At 55.8% G+C, this 23,870-nt stretch overlaps 1 protein-coding gene across 7 annotated transcripts in view; it reads left to right on the top strand.

Moving 5' to 3' along the window:
* The window catches only part of PXYLP1 (2-phosphoxylose phosphatase 1), a 62,096-nt gene that overhangs the window by 29,568 nt on the left and 8,658 nt on the right, over positions 1 to 23,870 (top strand). For all 7 annotated transcript variants that reach the window (XM_055127521.1, XM_055127527.1, XM_055127523.1 and 4 more), the window contains 3 exons: positions 3,062 to 3,196; positions 14,913 to 15,071; positions 17,020 to 17,146. In XM_055127521.1, the coding sequence (XP_054983496.1) occupies positions 3,118 to 3,196; positions 14,913 to 15,071; positions 17,020 to 17,146 (365 nt within the window). In that variant the 5' untranslated portion in view covers positions 3,062 to 3,117. The remainder of the gene's footprint in view (positions 1 to 3,061; positions 3,197 to 14,912; positions 15,072 to 17,019; positions 17,147 to 23,870) is intronic.

Genomic DNA, 23,870 nt, shown 5'->3' with positions numbered 1-23,870 from the left:
GGTGGGAGGGGTCTCCTGCAGCAGGATTCCAGGGAGAGAGAGAGATCCTTTTTAGGGGCTGGAGGGGTAGCCTTGCACGCAGCTGACCCGGGTTCGATTCCCGGCATCCCTGAGCACCGCCAGGGGAATTCCTGAGTGCAGAGCCAGGAGTGACCCCTGTGCATCGCCGGGTGTGATCCAAAAAGCAAAAAAAAAAAAAAAAAGACATCCTTTTTATTTGTTTTTTCTTTCTTTTTTTTTTTTTTAAAGAAGTTTTATTGGATCACCTTGAAATACAGTTACAAAGTTGCGTGATTGTGTTTCAGGCACACAATGCTCGAGCATCCATCCCTCCACCAGTGCCCGTTTTCTACCACCCTTGTTCCCAGTGTCCCACCCGCCACCCCCACCCCACCCCACCCCCTGCCTCTGTGGCAGGTACCATCCTTCTTCCTCTCTCTCTAATTTTGGGCATTGTGGCTTGCAATACAGATGCTAAGAGAGCATCGTGTTTGGTCCTTGGTCTACTCTCAGCACGCATCTCCCATCCCGGGCGATCCCTCCAGTCGTCGTTTCCTTAGTGGGTCCTTCTCCGAAGAGACCCTTTGCCCCAGAGACGGGTGGGTTGCCGTTGCTTGACTAAGTTCTAAGGGTGTTGTCTGTTCAATCAGGGAGAGGGCCCAGAGGCTTCTCCTCTGTCCGGATCCGCAGGGCCTGTCATGTGGGTTCTCAGGCACTCCCCAGGTCACCCCGTGACCTTCCGTGCAGTGACTCCCTTTCTTTCGGGCCAAAGTCCTGTCACTCTGACCAATCCCGGGTCCCCGTCAGTCACACCAGGCTGGTCCTGAGCTTGGAGGCTATGACCGGCATGTATATTGAGACTGCCCAAGGAGAGCCCCTTTTGGGGGGACTTGGGAGCCACACCCTGCTATGCTCAAAGGCTTATTCCTGGTTCTGTGCTCAAGGATCACCCCTGGCGTGGTTCAAGGGACCAAACGTGATGCCGATAATTTGAACTGGGGCTGGCTGTATGCAAGGCAGGCACCTAACCCCTGTACTGCCTGGCTTTCTGGGCCCCTGGGGAATGTCCACTGTGAGAGGAACCAGGAGCCCAGAGGGAGGCCAGGGAAAGGCAGGGATCCCCTGCTTAGGTTGTGTTAAGCAGTGAAAAGCACCACATGCTCAGAACCGATTAGTAACCCCCAAACAGGAAGCGGTGCGGGAGTCCCAGGATCCCAGCCATCTGGTCGACCTAACAGAGCCTCAGCATCCCCAGCCTGGAACTGAATGTAGCCCCTTCCCTCCGGAGCACTCCGCTCATCCACTCAGCACACTCAGAAATGCAGGCTAGATGCGGCGATGAACATCTGGCTTGAAACCCCGCTCCGGGTGCCAGACATGTCAGTGAACGTTTCGTTGTTGTCACATGCGAGGGGGGTGGGACATGGTCTTCAGCCAGCGGTGCTCAGAGGCCATGTGGGCGCCTGGGAATGCCTCCCACGTGCTAGGAATGTGTTCTGCTGCTTGAACCCCATCTCTAACCTCCCATTAACCTTGGCTTTCTATTAAAAAAATCAGTGGGGCTGGAGCGATAGTACAGCAGGGAGGGCGTTTGCCTTCCTTGCATGCAGCCAACCCGAGTTCGATTCCCAGCATCCCATATGGTCTCCTGAGTACCGCCAGGAGTAACTCCTGAGTAGGAATAACCAGGAGCCAGGAGTAACCCCTGTGCATCACCGGGTGTGACCCAAAAGCAATAAATAAATAAATAGGTAAATAAAATCCAAATTCAGTGACTGCAACAGCAACCATATTTACTTGTGATTGTTGGCGGGCTGGCCAAACTGACCAGGGGCCGGCCGTGGGTGGTCCAATATGGTTCCCTTGAGTCTGAGCTGACTCTCGCGCTCAGTCCATCTTCCGGGCACCGTGGATGGTCTCTGCTGCCCATGCCCACGCCTGTGCTGATTGCAGGCTGGTTGTTGGACAAGGCCTCGGTTGCGTACTGCCTTCTGTTCCAGGTGGTCCCATGTTCCATCTATCCTACTGGTGGCCTCCATGCTGGAAGCAGCAGGGCCAGATGAGCTTGTGTGGGAGCCTCTTTCTTTGTTTTGGTTTTGTTTTTTGGGGGCCACACGGTGCGGGCCGACCATATGCGGTGCCGGGAATCGAACCTGAGTCGTCAGCCTTTCTGCCGTCCTGTCTCCTCTGCCCCGGTGTGAGAAGTGTCGAGAGCAATTCTCTTTCCAGGCCAGGGCCCAGCTGGGACGGTGTGCAGACACCCGGAAGAGACCATCACGGGGGCCAGGGAATACCACACTGCCCAGATCTTGTTTTGTGTCTCATCCCGAGCCTTCGGGGCTAGGGCTCAGGGTCAGAGTTAGGTGGCTTCTGAGCTGGGCCCCGTCTGCCCATCTTAGGGGTGTAAATGAAGTAACCTCAGGCCCCCCTCCGTGACTCTTGCTGCTTCTGGTCCCCGGGAGATCTCCGGATGTAGCTGTCATTGGCTCACGGATCCAGGAGAGGGACGAAGACGCTTGTAAGCAGCCTAGGAAGAAAATTATCCCTGGGTGGCTGCCTGTCCCCAGAGCTGTCCCCATGGGCCGCCTTGCAGTGACGGACATTCTGGTCAGCAATTCAAGCAGAAGAAGGCCAGAGGGTCGTTTCAGTGGAAACGGGGGGCTGGGGAGTCAGCTTTGGGGGTCCGAAGCAGCGGTCGCTCCTCCTTCTGAAGACCTTAGTGGCGGTCACTGTGAGTGTCCCGCCGGCCCCCTTCCTCTCGGAGGTCACGGAGGTCACGTTTGCAAAGTCTCTCCCTCCCCATCCAGATCTGATCTAGGAAGCGTTATTCCCCCAGTGCGGGCTTCCGCACGTACATTTCAAGGGCACCTTCTTGGGGTGATGGGGGGGGCGGGGGCCTTCCTAGGGGCACAGCCTGCAAACCACAGTGCTGGCTCGGCGCCCCCCACTCCCAAGGATCCAGGCTTCCCCGCCAGAGCGCCGGGCTAATCGGATTACGCGCAGCCGACCACTGCGGGGGCCGCTTCTGCACACATGTTGATTGTCCCCGCTTTGTTTACAGGATGAATTCTTCCCGGCTGGAGGTGAAGCCATGAAGGGCAGCTAGAAGGAAGGAGGATGCTTTTCCGCAGTCGCTTCTTGCTGCTGCTGGCCCTGGCTGCCCTGCTGGCCTTCGTGAGCCTCAGCCTGCAGTTCTGTGAGTGTGCCCGGGGCCACTGGGGGGAGGGGGCAGTGGTGTGGGGAGCGGGCTCCCCCCAAAAAAAGAGGATCCCTCCGGGAGAGGACCCAGTAGACTTCAAATAGTCATGTTTTTTCTCCTCTCAATGAAAATTGTATTCATCACCGTGGCCACAGCCTCTTCCTTTGCATTCCGAGGTGGGGGTCACACCTGGTGGGTGCTGGGGGCTGACTCCTGGCTCTGTGCTCAGGGATCATTCCTGGGGTTGCTGGGGGACTGTATTGCAGTGCTCAGGATTGAACCCGGGACAGCTGCGTGCAAGCAAGGCCAGTGACTTAACCCCTGTACTATCTCTCTGGCTCTAACCTGTTATAATGAGATTGTCTGTTGGGGGGCCACCCCAGTGAGGTTTCTAGGGACACTGCTGACACCCCCCAAAGATGACAAGTTCTTCTGTGGCTGGTGGGAAATGTGGCGGTGGTCGTCGTGAGCCACTCCAAGAGCCACGGAGTTTTCTTTTCTTTTTTTTGGGTTTTTTTTTTTGGGGGGGGGTCACACCTGGCAATGCACAGGGGTTACTCCTGGCTCTGCACTCAGGAACCACCCCTGGCAGTGCTCAGGGGACCATATGGGATGCCGGGAATCAAACCTGCGTCGGCTGTGTGCAAGGCAAACGCCCTACCCGCTGTGCTATCGCTCCAGCCCTGAGCCACGGAGTTTTCTTTGAGGTGCAGGGCTCACGGAGCTCCGAGCATCATTCTGGCCTCTGCACACCCCCCTGAACTGGTTATTCACGGAGGGGCTTTCTTGGTCTGTTCCTTCGGACCACACCCGGCGGTGCTCAGAAGTTACTCCTGACGCTGTACTCAGGAATTACTCCTGGCGGCGTGCAGGGGGCAGGTGGGCTGTGGGGACCAAGCCCGGGTCAGCCAGTCAGCCGCGTGCAAGGGAGTCACCGCACTTGCTGTACTATCGCTCTGGCCCTAAACTATTTTTTTTCCTATTTTGGTTTTTGGGGCCCACACCCAGCAGTGCTCAGGGCTTGCCCCTGTCTCTGTGCTCAGGGATCACTCCTGGGGGTGCTGAGGAGATCAGATGTGATGCCGGGGGTCAGACGTAAGCTGGCTGCAGGCAGGGCACGTGCTCCACCACTCTTCCGTCTCTCTGGCCTTGGAGCTGCGCGGGGTGGGGCTAGGGGCCACCATGCTGCCCTGTGACCTCCTTGTGTGGCCGCAGAGCAGAGAGGAGGTTTCGGGGCTGGGGCCTCATTATCTGTCCTCTGACCTCTGCAGCTGGAGTGGCTGGGGTGGGGGAGGCGATCAGGTCACCCCAGCAGCTGTCACGTGATGGGAGGGGTCGCACGTCAGTTCCAGCCAGTGCACCAACCTCGGGACCAGCCCAGACGGACCCATTCAGGCAGCGGGGCTCAGCCGGGCCCAGAGTCTGTTCGTCTGTCCGTCCTTCTGCTCTGTCGAGATCAGCCGTCCATGAACACAGACGTGTCCCCGAGCTGGCCCCGAGCTCCAGCCAGTGGCCTGCGGTTGGTTGGCTTTGTCCTCAAGGGCCAGCCTCTTCTCCGGGGGCAGATCCTGCCTCCCCTTGCCCCCTCTGTCTCCCGCCCCCCCCCCCCCCGTACCGCTCTGGGTCCCTCTTCTCCTTCAGGCACCGTCCCTGCATCCCCTCCTTGCACCCACCCTCTGCCTGGTGCTGCGACTGCCCCTCTCTGAGACCGTCTGTTCTCTGACTGTGGCCGCTCTCCCCGCTGGACGCCGGGACCCCGCCGCGCCCTTCCCACATGGGTATTTCAGGAATGTGTGTGAGCTGAGCTGGCCGATGAGTCCCGGGTCACTGCAGCAAGGCTGGTGGCCATGCAGGAGCCCGGCTGAGGCTGAGGAGACCTGGACTTCAGACGCGGGGGCTTGCGGGCCGCACGCCTGGGCTCGCCCGCAGCTGTGCCCACACACACGTCTGCTGCTCTCTTGCCCCCAGGATGGCAGCTGCTCATTTCAGCCCTTAGGAAAGGAAAACCTGGGGAGAAGGTGGGCGTAGGGAGCGGCCAAGAGAGGCCCCCCATGGCCGGAGGGGTTGCAGAGAAGGCAGGCCGCTTGCCTTGCCTGTGGTCGGCTTGGGTTCGATTCTCGGGGCCGCTCGACAGCAAAACGAGCTCTGTCAGGAGTGAGTCCTGAGTGCGGGGCCAGGAGCGAGCCCCAGGCCCCGCCAGATGCGGCCTTCTCCTCCCCCAAAGGCATCTTAGCCCCAAGCGATGTTAAAACTCTGTCACTCAGGTATCGGAGAGAGAGAGTGGAGGGGTCAAGGCACTCGCCTTGCGTGCGGCTGGCCCTGGTTCCGTTCCCAGCACCACATACTCTCTCCAGAGTCCCACCCAGAGTGATCTCTGAGCACTGCCGGCGGTTGCTCAGAATAAGAAAGATTCTTTCACGGCGCCAGGGAGACCGCTCCGGGCTCAAGGGCACATGCCAGGCCCCTGGGTCTGGCCCCTCGGCTCCCCAAGCACTGCTGGCTGTCGCGTCATACTGAAGTGTGGAAGCTCAGATTTCCGCACAATTGCTGAGCCTCACGGGTGTGGAGACCCCTGAACACTGTCTGGGGGGCTCCCCTGCACCCCGCCCCCCAAAGAAAGACTCTCCGTCGTTTCATTGCTTGCCACTTTCCATTCGAGTTTCTCCACGGGCCCCCCCTCCCCGTTGGGTCACATTCCCCTCTAACTTTCGTTCCCAGAGGCCGTCAGGTCCCCCCGTGGGAATGTGAGTGCTTGTGTGAGCGGCGTTTCTCCTGCGTGAGGTTTTCCACCCCGCTGAATCGGCCTGTGTGTTTGGCTTATGTAACTCGGCTCAAAGTACCTTCTGTTTGCAGAGCGCCGTTTCCAGCCATCGCGTTTTAAGGAAAATTTTGCAGGGTACGTGAGCCTGCCTGCCACTGAGCTTTTTTTTTTTTTTTTTTCCCCTCTCGGAGGCAGAGGGACTCGGGAAGACGCGAAGGAGATATGGACCCTCTTCCCGCTCTTCTCCTTCTAGGTAAACCGTCGGACTGGGGTCTCCGTACTTTTCTGTGGAAACGGCCTTGGGTTGTTCTCATGAATGTAGTTGCTTTGTAGGTGGCTAATTTTTATGGGGTAAGATATGGCATGAACTTGAATAGCGAGTTGTTTGCTTGAGTAACATAATTGCATTCGTACCTTCAAACCTTCAAATAGATGAATTCCGCCCCCCTTTTGACTAATATTCAAATATCCAATTAGCAAATGTAATTATTCCAGGCGGTATATCTGAGGCTGTCATGTTAGAACTCGGTTTGCTTATGCTTTGGGAAAAACAGTGCAGTTTCGATTTCAGAAACCATCGCGCGGTTTTGTTAAGTCTTGTCGGTATAGTTTTGTTTTTTTCAGCGTTTTGAAGAGGAGAAACTCAGAAATCAGTCTGTTCGTTGACAATCGGGTTGTGTAGAGAAGCGTTTCTTCTTCTTGCTCCAGAAAGTGTTTGGGACCCTGCATGGCTCCCTAAATGCCTCTGTGGTGGGGACTGAGGTGGAAAGGGGGAAAAAATGCAAGCAGGATTAAGGTGCAGCTCAGTTTCTTGAAATACTTTCATTCTAAATAATGCTAAAGATTTGCACTGTGAGAATAGCTGTTATTAAAAACCATTTTGTGGGGGGGCTGGACCGATAGCACAGCGGGTAGGCATTTGTCTTGCACACGGCCAACCCGGGTTAAATTCCTAGCATCCCATATGGTCCCCTGAGCACCGCCAGGGGTGATTCCTGAGTGCAGAGCCAGGAGTGACCCCTGTGCATTGCCGGGTGTGACCCAAAAAGCAAAATAAATAAATAAATAAATAAATAAATAAATATTTTGTGGGCCAGAGAGAGAGACAGAGACAGAGAGAGAAACAGAGAGACAGAGAGAGGGGGGGGAACTGGGGTTGAAATATTTGCCTTGCATACACCCAACCTTGCTTTAATCCCCAGCACCACATATGGTCCCCCAAGTACTACATGGAGTCGGGATAGAGCCAGGGGTCATCCCTGAGCACTACCAAGTGTGGCCTCCAAACAAACAGATACAAGCGGTCAAAACATCTGTGCAGTGGGTAGTGCTTGACTCGAAGACAGCTGACCTGGGCTGATCTCCGGCACTGTAGGTTCCCCCAAGTTTCAGCAAAAGTGATCTCTGAGCACAGAGCCAGGAGGAAGCCCTGAGAACCTCTGGATATGACCCTAAAACAAAAATAAGGAAAAGGAGACAAAGGAAGAAGAGGAGGAAGAGGTGGGGGGGGGAGGAGAGGAGGAGGAGAAGGAGAAGGAGAAGGAGAAGGAGAAGAAGAGGGAGAAGAAGAGGGAGAAGGAGAGGGAGAAGGAGAGGGAGAAGGAGAAGGAGAAGGAGAAGGAGAAGGAGAAGGAGAAGGAGGAGAACCATTTTGTGCTTTCAACCCCTTGGCGCTACTTAGCTGAGAACACTCTGAAACGCCTCCTAAACTTTGGACAAGGTATTAATGTCTCTCGTCCCTCTGGGACAGAGCCGTACCCACGGCCACGGGTGGACACAGAGGTTCCTGGTGCTCACCTGCACCCATTTATTTCCTCCCCGTGCCAGCGTCTCCTCACCGTGCATGTGTGCCTGGAGGCGGAGGGCACTGGGGTCAGCCACATGCAAGGCAAGCGCCTTACCCTGGGACTATCTCTCCAGGTCATTTTCGTTTCTTTTTTTTTTTTTTTTGGTTTGGGGCCACACCTGGCTCTGCACTCGGGATCCATTCCCCGTGGTGATGTGGGACCCTATGGGATGCTGAGGTCAAACCCAGGCCGGCCACGTGTAAGGCAAACGCCCTTCCCGCTGTACTAATGCCCCGGCTCGCTGCAGGTCCTCTTTATTTATTTTTGTGTTCGTCAGCACCAGAAGGGTCAGTCTATACTGGCCGGGGTCTTGTGTGTGTGTGTGTGTGGGAGTGGGGGGAAGTGTGCAGGGGGTACTGGGAAGAGGGGATGGGACCAGGGGAACTGCACTCTCTGGAGAGTCTCAGCAGGGGAGGAGGCGGAGCTGCTCTGGTGCCCGTCCAGTGACTGCAGAGACTGGCTTCGGTGAGGGACAAGGAAGGGGCTTCCTGTGAGCTGGCATTGTGCCGGGCGGGCGGCTTGTGTGCAGACCGGGCACGCTGCTCTGTGGAGAGCAGAAGCTTTGGACCAGAGAGGTCATCCGCAGGTGATGGGCACTTGCCTTGCATGCAGCGGGGCCTGTTCCATCCCGGGCTCTGCATGGTTCCTGGAGCGTCGCCAGGTGCAGCCCTGCCTTCCTGGGTCTCTGCACCGAGCCACCTGCCCGGTGGGCCAAGAAGGGTCAGGAGGGGTCCCTGGACCCCCTGAGCACTGTATGGGAGGCCCCCCACCAAAAGTAGGAGGTTCAAGGTTGGAGCTGTAGTATAGTGGGTAGGTGCTGGGCATGCACACAGCCAGTTCGATCCCTGGCACCTCATCCGGTTCTCGGAGCCGGGGACCAAACAGAGGGACCGTGTGCAAAGTCAGCGACCCCTGCAGTTTCTCTCCAGCCCCAGCCAGGCTTGATCCTTGACAGGTGGGCGGCTTTCAGCCAAGGACTGAGGCGGGGACGGCACTCCTGGCTGCTGGGAGTGGGCTTTCAGAGACGGAGCCCGGCCAGGGAGTGACCTGTGTGGGGCGGGGCGGCCGGGCCCCCTCCAGCAGTGCGGCATGTCCCGGGGCTGTCCTGCAGGCCTCCACGCTACTGGGCGGAAATTTTCATTTAATCCTCAATGAGTTATTCATGATTCCGACCCAGCTCCCGCTGTCACCCAGGAACACGCAGCTGGCCCCAAACACCCTCAAACAGAATCCAGGGAAGTCGGTCGATGAGACCAGCTGGCGCCGCTGCCGGCCGGGCCGCGTGCCCTGGGGGTGGCGTGTGCTGTGGCCAGTGGGGGCCTGGGCAGGGGCGAGAGGGCCCAGAGAGCCACGGAAGGACGCACGTTCCAGAGAGAGAGCAGCGGCGAATGTTGTTCCAGGTGGCGGCCCCGGGTTCCATCCCTGGCGCCTCCCTGGTGTGGCCCACCTCTCCCTCCCTCCAAATCAATAGTTTTGGGGACGAGGGTGGGGCTGAAGGCTCTCGCCTTGCATCCCTCAGACCCTGGTTCAACCCCCCCAGCACCACAGAGGGTCCCCAAGTACTACCCAGGGTTGAGCCGGAGCACAGAGCCTGGGAGTGCCGCTGGGCGTGGCCCCCCAACCCTTCCATTCCTCCCATCCCCCCAAATAAAGCAAAACCAGCAAACAAACACCTTCGTGTTCCCAAAACTCCAGTTTCCAAAACCTGAAAGTGAGTGCCTAGTGTGTCCCTCGCAGAGTGCCGTGTCCAGTGGGAGGGTGGGCCCAGACACGGGCATTTGCAGGGGGAGTCTGAGGCGCGCCAAGGCTGCCGTCACACGCTGGTGGTCCCGGCTTGGAGGCCTGGCCTTGCGGACCCGCCTTAGCCTTTCCAGGTCCTCTTGTTTATTTTGGTGTTCATCAGCCCCAGAAGGGTCAGTCTATACTGACCACGGTCTTGGGGTGTGTGTGTGTGTGTGTATGTGTGTTTGTGTGTGTGTGTGTGTGTGTGTGTGTGTGTGTGGATGCGTGCGGGAGAGCAACCAGAGCAGGTGCAAAGGAAGTGTGCAGGGGATACTGGGAACTCAGACCCACAGCAGAAGAGGGGATGGGGCCCGGGGGAACTGCACTCTCTGCAGAGTCTCAGCTGGGGGAGGGGGTGGAGGTCCGGTGACTGCAGAGACTCACTTCGGTGAAGGACAAGGAGGGGACTTCCTGTGAGCTGGTGTCGTGCCAGGGAGGGTGTCTTTGTGGGTAGATGGTGGCCGGTCCCCATCAGCCTGGCCTGGTGGTGTCCTCCCGTGGTGTCCCCGCGGGAGGAGGCCCACCGGGGGTCTCAGAAGCGCGCTGCCCGGCCCAGAACTGTCCTCGCTGTGTCAGCACCGGTGGGCGCCGGCCCTGGCGGGGGGCAGACGAGGAACATGAAAGAGGCCAGAGAGCGGGGACAGCGGGGGACGCTGGCCTTGCGTGCCGTTGATCCGGGTTCCATCTGTGACGCCGCAGATGGTCCCCTAAGCATCATGAGGAGTGAGCCCTGAGCACAGCTGGGCATGGCCTCGCTAGAGATAGACATGTGACAGGGACACAGGCCAGGCCCTGTGAATGAGTGTGTGTGTGTGTGTGGGGGGAGTGTTGGGAACCTGCAGATGCCACCACAAATGGGTCATGAGCCACAAGGGCAGCGACACGCAGACGGGGGCAGAGAGCAGAGGCGGGACGGGAGCTGAGTGCTTGCCTTGCACCCCCGCTGGAGTCTGAGTCCTTGGCGCCTACTGTGGAGCCCCAAGCACAGAGCACAGGGCCAGGATGGCCCCCGGCACTGCCAGGTGTGCCCACCAGCCCTGCCCTCCAGAGGCAGATGGGCTCATGGCGTGGCTGGAGGCCCCATCGGGAAATAGGGGGAGGAAACTTCCTTAAAGAAGACATACACCCGAGAACTGATGCACAGATAGGGAAACTGGGGCACTCCTACACAGTGGAATACTACTCAGCTGTTAGGGAAAGTGAAGTCGTGAAATTTGCCTGTAAATGACATAGAGAGTATCATGCTGAGTGAAATGAGTCAGCAGGAGAGGGACAGATATAGAATGACTGCATTCATTTGTGGTCACTGTCACTGTCATCCTGTTGCTCATCAATTTGTTCGAGCGGGCACCAGTAACGTCTCTCATTGTGAGACTTACTGTTACTGTTTTTGGCATATCCAATACGCCACGGGTAGCTTGCCAGGCTCTGCCATGCAGGTGCAATACTCTTGGTAGCCTGCCAGGCTCTCCGAGAGGGGCGAAGGAATCAAACACAGGCCGGCCGTGTGAGAGGCTAATGCCCTACTGCTGTGCTCCAGCCCTCATTTGTGGTATATTATATATATATATATATTTGTGGTATATTATATATATATATGATATATATATGCATATACACACATACACACACACACACACACACACACACATATATACAGACGGACTGGAGCGAGTGAGTAGAGCATTTGCCTACTCAAATGCTCAGTGAGTAGAGCATTTGCCTTGCACGCAGCCGACCTGGGTTCGATTCCTTGTCCCTCTGTCCCAATGAACAATGGGACAACAGTGCTACAGTGCTACACACACACACACACACACACACACACACACACACACACACACATAGTAGAAGACATATTTATGGCCGGGGCAAACAGGATCTAGGAGGACTGGTGAGTGGCTGGAATCAACCACGAGTGTGTGTGGGGCTGAGGGTCAGTAAGAGAGAGAAGGGACCAGCTGTTATGTTATTATGACAAGAACAGCTGGGAATGATCACGCTGGACAAGAGCTGAGGGTTCAAAGTAGGTAAAGGGATATTCTGGATAACCATTCAGTATCTGTACTACAAATCACAGTGACCAAAATGTGGGGGTGGGGCGGTGAAAGAGAGAGAGAGAGCGACAGAGAGAGAGAGAGAGAGAGAGAGAGAGAGAGGCAGGCTGGAGGGTGAGGTGATGGGAGGGAACCTGGGGACCCGGGCGCTGGGAAAGGTGCACTGGTGGGGGGATGGGTGTTGGGACACTGACTGAAGCCTAATCTTGAACAGCTTTGTAAAGATCACAGTGACTCAGTAATGAAATCTTAAACACACACACACACACACACAACACACACAAATGGTTAAAAGGCCTATGAAAAAATGCTCTGCCTCACTTCTCAGGGACATGCGAACCCAGACAACAACGAGGCGTCATCTCACACCACTGAGACTGGCTCTTCTCACCAGGAACGGGGCCACTGGTGCGGGCAGGGGTGCAGGGACGTGGGCCCCTTGGTCACTGCTACCGGGCAGGTCCACTGGCCCCGTCCTTCTGGAAAAGAATATGGACACTCCTCAAAACACTAGGGATTATTGGACAGTTCCACTCTTTGGCACCTCCGCCAAGGGACCGGTCACTATTTAGAAAAGAGGTTTGCGCTCCTGTGTGCTCTGCAGCAAGAGGCGAATGAGACGCTTCTGCTGCCAGCCTGCAGGGAGCACTGGGGCCCGGGTCAGGAGTGCACAGCCCTGGCACATCTGCTCTGCCTCCATCTGGGCCTCGGGGCCATCATCCGGGGACCCGAGCGGGGTCAGCAGTCCCGACGCCTTCCAGCTGCTGAGGCAGGAAATATTCCTGGGAGCCCGCAAGGGTCGGTGTTGAGTCTGTAAAGGGACAGCCCTGTCTCCCCGAGCATTGTTCCAGCCCAGTCATGCGTGACAACATGCTTATTGTTGGAAAGCCGGGTCTGTCCGCGCCTGTGGAATCACATACGTGTTTCCATTCGTGTAGCATGGAGGGTGCACATGCTCTCAGTAAGTAGATACTCAGAAATAGGAATGTGGGTATGGGAGACAACAGATATTTATAGAAAAACTAAATAAAATTACCCCTCGCGCCACCCCTGCCGCCGAGGAGACAGCGCAGCCGGGTGGCGGGCCCGTGTCCACGGTTGTCCTGCATCTGCACGCCAGACAATGCCTGTGCATGCCTTGCCCATAACTGCTTTCTTCTCCACACAAAGGGGATTAGCCAAGTATCCAGTGACTCCGTTTAGTCACTTCATTTATCTTCACTTCTTTCCCAGGCTTTTAAGCCGTGGAGGAATATTCCACACGGCAACGTTGGGTCTGGCAAGTGATGACGAATTCTCAATATTTATCTCTGCTTTCCGTTCCCAAACACAGCCATGCAGCGGCGAAACCTCCTCATTCACAGGCCTTGCATGCAAACTGATATCTTTCATTCCCCCGTCCCCCACCCCGTGGTGCCAGGGATGGAGCAGGGGTGTCCTTCCTGCAAGGCTCTGCCCCCTGTATCCTTCTACACCCTCCCTCTCCCCTTCCCCTCGCCCTCATATCCTGACCTTTGGGAACTGGTCTTCTTTGGAGAGTAGATTCCAGTACGGGGACACGTAGATGAGGGACAAATCTTGGAGAAGGCGTCCACGTGGCACTGCCGTGACTTGCAGTGTGAGTCTGGGGGGGGGGGGCCCTGCACCCCTGCCAGTGACCCCTGTAATACTAGTATTCCAAACATGATTTCCTGTTTTTTTCTTTACATATGCGCATTGTAAAGAATACCGCAGAGCCTGGCAAGCTCTCTGTGGCGTATTCGATATGCCAAATACAGTAACAATGATGGGTCTCAATCCCCCTGACCCTGAGAGAGCCTCCAGTGCGGCACTGCTGGAAAGAATGAGTCAAGAGAGGCTGCTAAAGTCTCAGGGCTAGGACGAATGGAGACGTTACTGGTGCCCACTCAAGACAATCGAAGGTCAGGGAATGACAGTGATACAGTGATGCACATTGTGGGACATCTTCTCCTGTGTTTGTTTGCCCTCGGTGTGTCTCTAATTAATCTGCTCCTCTCTTTGCTGTGTTTTGACCCACAGCTGGCCATACTCCTGGCTTATTCCTGGCTCTGCACTCAGGGATTACTCTCAAGGGGCTCAGAGGACCATATGGGATGCCGGGGATCGAACCTGGCGGGCCTCGTGCAAGGCAGGAGCCCCACCCCCTGTGCCATCTCTCCGGCCCCTGAGCCTGCTCCTCTCTTCACTGACTTTGCTTTCAGAAGCCCCTGGTACACTCTGGGTACTGACTCATATGTTGCACATATTTCTCTCTCAGTGGCTTTCACGGCTTTTACCTTCATTTATATCACCTGTTTGCCAGAGGCACATTATAAATATTTATGTGGGAGATTTTGTAGATGAAATTGGGGATCTAAAGGGATCTGGATGAATGATTGGACCCTCTTTTGGTATCGTTCAAATGTTGGCAGGTCTAGATGATGTTGACTAATAAGGCTTTTAGCTTAAGCAGAGCCCGGGGAGAGGCCGCGAAGGGCTGAAACACATGTTTGCGTTCGGGGCGTCCAGGTTTGATCTCCAGCACTTCACTCCACCCCAGGCTACCCCAGGCCACTATCAGGAGTGGCCCCTGAGCACTGCTTGGGGTGTCACCCCCCCCTGCAAAAATAAATACTCTAGAAGTTCAATTAGAGCCCCTTTCTGTGTCTCTTCTCAGGGGCGGGTGCCAGGAACACAGCGTTTATACAAAGACCTCCAGAAAGTCTTTGATGCTGGAAAAATAGAGCCCTGCCAACCCAGAAGATGGACTTACAGCCACTTCTAATGGATGATTATTATTAATCTACTAATAGCAAATGAGTATTATTAGTTTATAGTCTATTGATCAGGATTCATTTGGTTATTAACGTACTGTCAACCGATGCGTTTTGCAGAAGGGGGGAGCCGGTGGCCGAGCACAGCACGGAGGTGGGTCTGGTGGCCGAGGAAGAGGTAGAAGAGAAGGGGAAAGTACTTGCTTTACTCATGGGGGATCGATCCCCAACACAACACTTGGTCCCTTGAGCACCGCCAGGAGTAAACCCTCAGCACAGAGCCAGGCGAATGCCCTGGGTACCACCAGCTGTGTCCCCCCCACCCTCCAAAATATTGTGAAGCAAGTCAAAACAAAAGAGCAACAGTTCTTGAGTGTGCAGCTGACCTCTTGCGGCTCTGGAGCCCACCCTAATCGTGAGGGTGTAGACGCAGGCCTCTCCTGCCGGCCTGTGAGGCCCACGGGGTCCTGACCCACTTTGCTTCCCTCGCAGTCCACCTGATCCCCCTGTCCTCAGCTAAGAATGCGGTGAGCAGCAAAAGCCGAAAGCGAATCCTGCCCGACCCCGTGACGGAGCCCCCCGTGCTGGATCCCGTGTATGAAGCCCTTCTGTATTGCAACACACCCAGTGTGGCCGAGCGCAGCATGGAAGGTAGGTCTGGTGGCCGAGTGCCCTGACGGAGGTAGGTCTGGTGGCCTAATGTCTCAAGGGAGGTAGGTCTGGGGCCAACTGCCCTAAGGGAGGTAGATCTGGTGGCCAAGTGCGCCACGGGAGGTAGGTCTGGTGGTCGAGCACACCACGGGAGGTAGGTCTGGTGGGGGAGTGCCCCACAGAAGGTAGGTCTGGGGACTGAGCATGCCACAGGAGGTAGGTCTGGTCGCCGAACACACCACGAGAGGTAGGTATGGTGCCTAATACACCACAGGAGGTAGGTCTGGTCGCCAAACACACCATGAGAGGTAGGTGTGGTGCCTAATATACCACGGGAGGTAGGTCTGGTGACGGAGCATCCCGTGGGATGTAGGTCTGGCCTCCCAGTCTGCAGGAACTTTGCAGTTTTTGTTCTTGTTCTTCCCAAGCTGCTCAGCACTGCGGATGAGGTACTTCCTGCCCTGGCCTTGAGGCTGAGCTCGGGGGAGTCCCTGGGCCCGAGATGCCTCACCCGTCATATTGGAGTGCCCAGAGCACCCTCTGCACTGTGGCTGCCGGGACAGAGGGGTAAGGGGCCGCTCTGTGTAACACGGGGCTCCCCAGGCCTCCCACGCCCTGACTCGTATCATTTGCATGTTTTTAAATATATTTTTTTTAATTTTTAAATGTCGAGGGGACATACCCAATGATGCTTAGGGCTTACTCCTGGCTCCACACTCAGGAATTATTGTTTTTTTTTTTTTTCTTTTTGGGTCACACCCAGCAATGCACAGGGGTTACTCCTGGTTCTACACTCAGGAATTACCCCTGGCGGTGCTCAGGGGACCATATGGGATGCTGGGATTCGAACCTGGGTCAGCCTGGGTTGGCCGCGTGCAAGGCAAGCGCCCTACCCGCTGTGCTATTGCTCCAGCCCCAGGAATTATTGTTAATGGTGCTTGGGGGACTGTATGGGATGCCGGGGTTCGAACTCGGGTTGGCCATGTGCAAGGCAAGCACCCTACCTCCTGTACTGTCTCTCTGGCCCCTGCTTTTTGTTTGTCTTTTTTTGTTTTCTTTTTGGGTCACACCTGGTGATGCACAGGGGTTACTCCTGGTTCTGTACTCAGGAATTACCCCTGGTGGTGCTCAGGGTACCATATGGGATGCTGGGAATCGAACCCCGGTCAGCCGCGCACAAGGAAAAATGCCCTACCCGTTGTGCTATCGCTCCAGCCCCCTGACCCCTGCATTTTTTAAAAAGTAAATGATTCTTGTTTTGGTTTTTGGGCCACACCCAGCAGTGCTCAGGGTTTACTCCCAGCTCAGTGCTCGGGGGTCACTCCTGGCAGGACTCAGAGAAACATATTGTTATAGCAGACGCAGACACTCAGGTTCTTATTCTCAGCCAAGATTGGAAGCAAAGGACGAGTGGGAAGATGGCCGGATTCAGTAGAGTCTTTATCAGGGGAAGGGGGAGGAGGGGAGGGGAAGGCGAGAAGCTGCAGGTGGCGGGAGGGGTCTCAGGAGGATTCCCTGTGTACGGCAGAGGGTGGAAGGCAGCCTGGGGACTCGGGACCCACCCTCAGTGGCCCCTTGCTTCTGAGTCGGCTCGGGGACTTCCTCAGATCACCGGCGCGGGCAGTGAAGGGACCCTGGCCTCTCCTGGGAGCTGGGCTGCCCAGAGGCGTGCCCGGGAACGAGGCGTGTCTCATTGTCGGGGGCCTGCCCTGGTAGAGCTCTGAGCAGGAGCCCTCAGCTCTGGGCTCACTCTGTGTCTCCCCGGTTGGTAGGTGCCATGCCCACATGTCACTGGCCTCCCCGAGGCTGCTGGGGTTCCGGCACCTCATCAGCGCTCCTTGGCACGGCCCTCTTCCTCTCCCACCTGCTCCCCTGCTCCTCCACTTCCACACATTCCCCGAGGATTGACGCTTCCTGGGTGCTCACTAATCGGCGACTCTCCTCCCAGGCCATGCCCCGCACCACTTCAAGCTGGTCTCTGTGCACGTGTTTATCCGCCACGGGGACAGGTACCCACTCTATGTCATCCCCAAAACCAAGCGCCCGGAAATCGACTGCACTCTGGTGGCTGACAGGTACATTGCACCTTAGAAAAAGAGATTGATTTGTGTGTATATTTATGTGTGTATGTATGTATCACTGTATCACTGTCATCCTGTTGATCGTCGATTTGCTCGAGCGGGCCCAGCAACGTCTCCATTCGTCCTAACCTTGAGATTTTAGCAGCCTCTCTTTACTCGTCCTTCCCAATGGTGCTGCATTGGAGGCTCTTTCAGGATCAGGAGAATGAGAACCGTCATTGTTACTGTATTTGGCATATGAATACGCCATGGGGAGCTTGCCAGGCTCTCCCATGTGGGCAAGAAACTCTCGGTAGCTTGCCAGGTTCTCTGAGAGGGAGAACTAGGCTATAAGATTCTGGGAGCTTGGTTTTATAGTCTCTGGATGTTGGCCATGTATATATATATTTGTATTTGTATTATGTGTGTATGTATGCATATGTGTTTGTATTATGTGTATGTATATATATGTATATATGTATTTGGGTGGTCACACTTGGTGGTGGTCAGGGGTTATTTCTGATTCTGTGCTCAAGACTGACCCTGCTGGGCTGGAGTGACAGCACAGCAGGTAGGGTGTTTGCCTTGCATGTGGCCGACCAGAGTTCGATTCCCAGGATCCCATATGGCTCCCCAAACACCACCAGGAGTAACCCTGCCGGGTATGATCCAAAAAGCAAAAAAAAAAAAAAAAAAAAAAAAGAGTGTCCGAGCTGGGCTGGAGAGAGTACAGCAGGCCGGGCATGCGACCGACACATGGCCCAGCCCAGTTTGACTCCTGGCACCCCGCACGACCCCCTGAGCCTGCCAGGAGTGATCTCTGAACACAGAGCAGAGACTAAGTTTACTCTGAGTAAACTTACAGCAAACCCTGAGCTTACTCCCAGGTGTGGCTCAAAAATGGAATAAACCCAAACAAAGACCCCTGGCAGCGCTCAGGAGACCGACCCTATGCAGTGCTCAGGGTCCGGCCGGCATCTGCTACTCTGGCCACTTGGCAGGCAGTTGCCTGACCTCCTGCACTGCCATTCGGTCCCTCAATTACATTTTTTTCTTAATTTTATTTTTTTTTGGGGGGGGGCAGTGCCATGCTATAGTGTGTAGGGCATTTATACACAGCTGACCTAGGTTTGATCCCCGGCATCCCATAGGCTCCCCCAAGCACAGGGGTAATTCCTGAGTGCAGAGCCAGGAGTAACCCTTGAGCATCACCAGGTGTGACCCAAAAAGTGAGGAAAAAAAAAAAGAGAGAAAGTTTTGGGGGCTGAAGAGATAGTACAGCAGGTAAGGCTCTTGCTTTGCGTGTGGCTGACCTGGGTTCCGTCCCCAGCGCCCCATAGGGTCCCCTGGGCACCGCCAGAAGTGATCTGAGTGAAGGGCCAGGACTCACCCCTGAGCATCACCTCCCCCAAAAATCAGCAGCAGCAACAATAACAGATTTCTGTCATCTGCACCCCAGACTGAGAGTCTCAGGAGAGTGGGCGAGTCCCAGGCCGAGTAGGACCCGTGTGCCAGGCTGCTGGCCTCATGCCCGGGCCCCCCCCCACCCCCGCATGGTGGCACAGGGCCTTTGCAGGTCAGGGATGCTGGTGTGTGACCACATGGTAGGGACACAAGCACTGAGACTGGCCACGGTGCCCTGAGCTCTGTCCTGCTCAGGCTCAGGCCGGGGCCTTCCCCTCCCCCCCTCCCAGGCTCAGTCTCCTCTCTTCAAAGTGAGGTGACGCAGTGGGTGGGGGAACAGTGAGGGAACAGCGAGATGCTGGGGGTGAAAATGTCCACTCGTAACTGCAGAGCTGGAGAAAAGGCAGGCTGCACTTGGGCTCCCGTCTTACCCTCTCCCCCGCCCCTCTGCACTCCCCTCCATAGCCCTCCCCTCCCTCATCCCCTCTCCCCTGCACCCCAGACCACGCTGGGGAAGGGACCTGTCTGGCCCAGTGCTCAGAGGCCCGGGCAGCGCTGCAGAGCCGAGGACTGGCCGTGAGCTCCTGCGTGTCTCCCCGCCCGCCTGTGCATTCTTCACGGGAGCGTGGGCCGGCCTGATCCAGCCTGACCCAGACCTTCAAAGGACGAAGGTCCCTTGAATGGGGAGAGTGGAGCTGACTCGTGCACAGGGAAACGGCCTGGCTCAGATTAAAGGTACAGCTGGCCATCAAGTGTCAAGCCAGGCCCAGGCCAGCGTGCCTGGGGCCACGGGACACCTCCGGTGGGGCCCTGGAGAGGAGGGACAGGAGGCCAGGGGGAAGGCCGGCACTCGGCAAATTGGTTCTGGTCCCCGCAGGGGCAGTTGGTGGAACCAGGCCTGCCTCTGGGGTTGCGGGGCTGAAAGATGGAGCAGGAGCTAAGGCCAATCCCCGGCACCTTATAACCGTTTCCTGAGCACTGCCGGGAGTGATTCCTGAGTGCAGGGCCAGGGAGCAGCCCTGAGCTGTGAGTGGGTATGGCACAAACACCAACAGCACCAACTGATTGCAGGGTGGGAGAGAGCCCTGTGGGCTGCGCACGCCAGAAACCCAGTCCGGGTCCCTGGCACGCATGTTCCCTGGCACACTGCTGGGAGCGACCCCCGAACACCCAGCTCGTAATCACCCGTTGATCACGGCTGGGCGAACCATGATCAGCTAACCAAAATTGTAAATGAGGAAATCAATAGCAGCGGACGGCGACGGGAGTTTGATCACCGCTTCCTTGGCGCCCTGTTCCAGAACGGAACCAAGAAGCTGTCCTGCAGTTTCCATAACCAAGAAGCTGTCCTGCAGTTTCCATAACCATGAAGCTGTCCTGCAGTTTCCATAACCAAGAAGCTTTCCTGCAGTTTCCATAACCAATAAGCTGTCCTGCAGTTTCCATAACCAAGAAGCTGTCCTGCAGTTTTCATTTCCTGCCGAGGCCCCGGAGCTCTCGGCTGGCGGGAATCTGCATCTTTGGTCCTGTGTTGGATGGAGGGATGTTCCTTCCTGTGGCCTGTGGCGGGGGACGGGGGGGGGGGGGGGGGGGACGGGGGGTGGAGGGGGGGCTCTTGCTCTCCCCTCTCACCTTTCAGATCTGTGCCTCTGTCATTTGGCTTACTGTGTAGCCTCCTCAGGCCCCTCATGACACCCACCTGCTGTGTTGGCAGTTAACCCTTGAGTTTCTGGATCACTCCCAGGAAGATGTGGATGCAGGGTGGGGGGGTACAGGGCGGGGCTGTGCAGGGGTGGAGAGGGAACTGCCTTTGCTCCATGGCACAGCTGGGCTCCAGTCTCACACCTGTGGGCCCTCTCCGGCCCTTGCCAGCAGGGCTGGGGGCGGGGGTGGGATGACCTAGGGTGGCCTCAGTGAGGACAGAGCCATGTCTCAGCCCTGCGGGCTGGCCTGCTTCCGCTCCTCCAGCTGGACTTGTGGCTCCCACAGAAGAGGATGTGAGGGGTTGGGCTCAGACCAGGGCACTGCCCCCCCCCCATGACCGCCCCTGCTATTCTGGAAGATTCCTGGGCCCCTGTTTGGGTTGTTTCCAGAGAAGGTGCCCAGCAGGTGAGCCTTGTTCCTGGCACCCTGGCATTCTGGAGCTCATCTGCCCACCCAAGTGCCTCCGCCCCCCGCCCCGCCCCCACCTCCAAGCACCTGGACTCAGCAACCGCCACGCATCGTGCATCCAAGTCTCGGGACCTGGTGGCCAGGGCCTCAGGGAGAAGCACCGGCCTCGCTGCCCACACACGCCCTTCTAGGGGCCCTAACAGATTTAAGCCCCAGGACTGGTGCCTCCCAAGGCCTGGGGAACGTTTCTCCTTGGAGCCAGCCCTTCACATCTCGGAGGTGTGGTGGCCCGTTCTAGAATGTTCTGGAACATTCTTGGCATGATGATGTCAAGAATGGGCCCCACGGGTGACTTATGTGAAGCAGGGTCCTAGCAGAAAGACGGTCACTTTCTCCCCATCCGCCTCTGCCATCCAGGCCCCAGGGTTACTGGGTTCTTGTCTCACCTTGCAGAAAGGAATTTCAGGAGTAGACAAGCAGAGAAGTAAGTAGATTTTATTTGCAGAGTTTTGAAGGGAAGGAGGAAGAGAAGGTGGGAGAGAGTGGAGAGTAGCGTGCTCAAGAGAGGGCCCGGCTTCTCCAAGGGCAGAGAGAGCCCCTGCACACACCCCAGCATTAGACAGGAAAGCATGAAAGTCCACATCTCAAGAGAAGATATGTGGGTGACACATGTGCTCAGGCACCGCATGTGCTCGGCCACGTGGGCGCAAGCAACACACGGGCTCCGGCAGGCAGCATATGAACGCACTTCCTTCACTCAAGGTGGCCTTTATTTTTTATTTTTATTTTTATTTTTTTGCTTTTTGGGTTACACCCGGCGATGCACAGAGGTTATTCCTGGCTCTGCACTCAAGAATCACCCCTGGCGGTGCTCAGGGGACCATATGGGATGCTGGGAATCGAACCTGGGTCAGCCGCGTGCAAGGCAAACGCCCTACCCGCTGTGCTATTGCTCCAGCACCCCTCAATGTGGCCTTTATAGGGTTTCTCCAACCTGCCGCCACGTGGGGCTTCTACCTAGGTCAAAGTCTGTTGCTAAGGAGGTTACCGGGGGCGTTGGGAGTGGTGATGGTCTTTGAAACTCCTCTCCTGGCCTTTTGTTTCTGCAGGAGCTCCTGGGGTCTGTGGCTGTAGGTGGGTGAGGGTCTTTCAGGCCTTAGCTCCTGTTTCCCCTCTATTCTGCAAGGTCGGCTTTTGCCATTGCCTCGGCAGGGGCCTTCCCTATCCTGCCGACTGGTCATTCCTCTCTCAGAGCCCCCTGGCAGCGTTGCTATGGTGATCTGGTGACTGCAGAGTCCCCATCCATGGTCCTTCCCTCATGTATTCTCTCTAGATCTGTTAGTTTGATTTTTGAATTCAGAATGCTTTACTTTTGGCAGGGGCTGGGAAGGAGAGGGGGTTGGGGCCACACTCAACTGCGCTCAGGGCTTACTCCTGGCTCTGGACTCGGGGATCACTCCTGCTGGGGCTCAGGGGACCACAGGGGAGGCCGGGGCTTGAACCTGGGTTGGCTGCATGGAAGGCCAAGGCCCTGCTGCATTATCACTCTGGTCTTGTGATGTTTCTCATATATATATGTATATATATATGCATATATATACATATATGTGTGTATATATATGTTTTATATATATATATGTAATAGGGATTACTCCTGGCTCTGCACTCAGGAATCACCCCTGGCAGTGCTCAGGGGACCATATGGGATGCTGGGAATCGAACCCGGGTCGGCCGTACACAAGGCAAACGCCCTACCCGCTGTGCTATTGCTCCAGCCCTTCTCTTTTTTTTTTTTTTAATTTAAATTTTATTGAATCACCATGTGGAGGGTTACATAGTTCTCAGGATTATGTCAGTTATACAATACTCAAACACCCTTCCCTTCACCCATGCCCATATTCCATCACCAACCACCCCATTATACCTCCCGCCCCCTCCCGCCCCCCCGTCCCCGCCCTTGTACGTGATAAGTTTCACTTCGTTTACACTTTATCTTGGTTACAGTCCATGTTTCAACACATAACTCACTATTGTTGCTAGTGTTTCCCCCCAGAAAAGAGAAGACAGTCCCACTGTCAAGGAAGCATTTGATGGCTCTCCATTGCTGAGAATGTAGAGATATTAAGTCCCACTGTTTGTTACATAACTTTTCTATTTTTTTTCCCCCCTCGTCCCGCGCCACCGAGATCACGCCTGTTTAGTAATCACCACGCTGCCTGACAAAGGGAAAACCAACCAAAAAAAATGGTTATTTCCCGTCATCAGCCGGCGTGGGGCTCTGGCTTAGTTGATAGTCTGGTAGAATGTCTGCAAGCAGTTTCTGGAACCAAAAGTAATACGCTGGTATTGGCCCCGGCTCGAGATTCCACCAGCGTCCCGCTGTTCCAAGTACATAATAATTTATTCCCTTGTATCCCATTCCCACGCCACCAGGTCCGTGTCAGCTTAATGGACATCATACTATGGTTAACGCCACGCCGCGTTTCTTCCCGAGAAAGAAGGATATTTCTTCTCATCCGGCGTGGGGATATGGCTTAGTTCAGTCTATAGAGATGGCTACCACTTTGGTAGCCTTCAATATTTCAGCACAAGATTTACTATTCTTGTTAGGATTTCCCACCAAAGTCCGACCCGTTAAAAAGGAACCATTTCATATTGGTGATGATTAAATGACAATAGGTTGCGCGGCCATGGCAGCGGCCTCGCGGCTTTGAATTTCTGTATAAAGTCCAGGGAAAGTACAGCCAGAAATTACACGTCGCTACAAACTTTAACCCTATTATGGTCCCCCCAAAGTCCAACCCATTACAAAGGAACCATTTCATATTGCTGATGATTAGATGACATTAGCTCCAGCCCTTCTCTTAGATATTTTTTACCGATCATAAGAGTGGCCCTTGCTGACAGTGAACAGCAGGGCTGACTTAGCATGTCTTGCTTCCAGTGTCCAGTACGGCTGCTCCCCAGTGCTGTCCTTGATGATGGAAAGATTATGAATTGATACTGTTCAAGACAGTGGCCATTGGGCTGGAGTGATAGCACATCAGATAGGGCGTTTTCCTTGCACGTGGCCAACCTGGGTTCTATTCCCAGCATCCCATATGGTCCCCTGAGAAGCGCCAAGAGTAACTCCTGAGTGCAGAGCCAGGAGTAACCCCTGTGTATCGTCAGGTGTGACCCAAAACAAAACAAAAAAGACAGTGGCACAAGCCTTGAAACATGT

This window comes from Sorex araneus, chromosome 2 (assembly GCF_027595985.1).
Source record: "Sorex araneus isolate mSorAra2 chromosome 2, mSorAra2.pri, whole genome shotgun sequence".
Classification (NCBI taxonomy): Eukaryota; Metazoa; Chordata; class Mammalia; order Eulipotyphla; family Soricidae; genus Sorex; species Sorex araneus.
The sequence above is the reverse complement of the archived record's forward strand: the minus strand, read 5'-3'. Positions and strand labels throughout refer to the sequence as shown.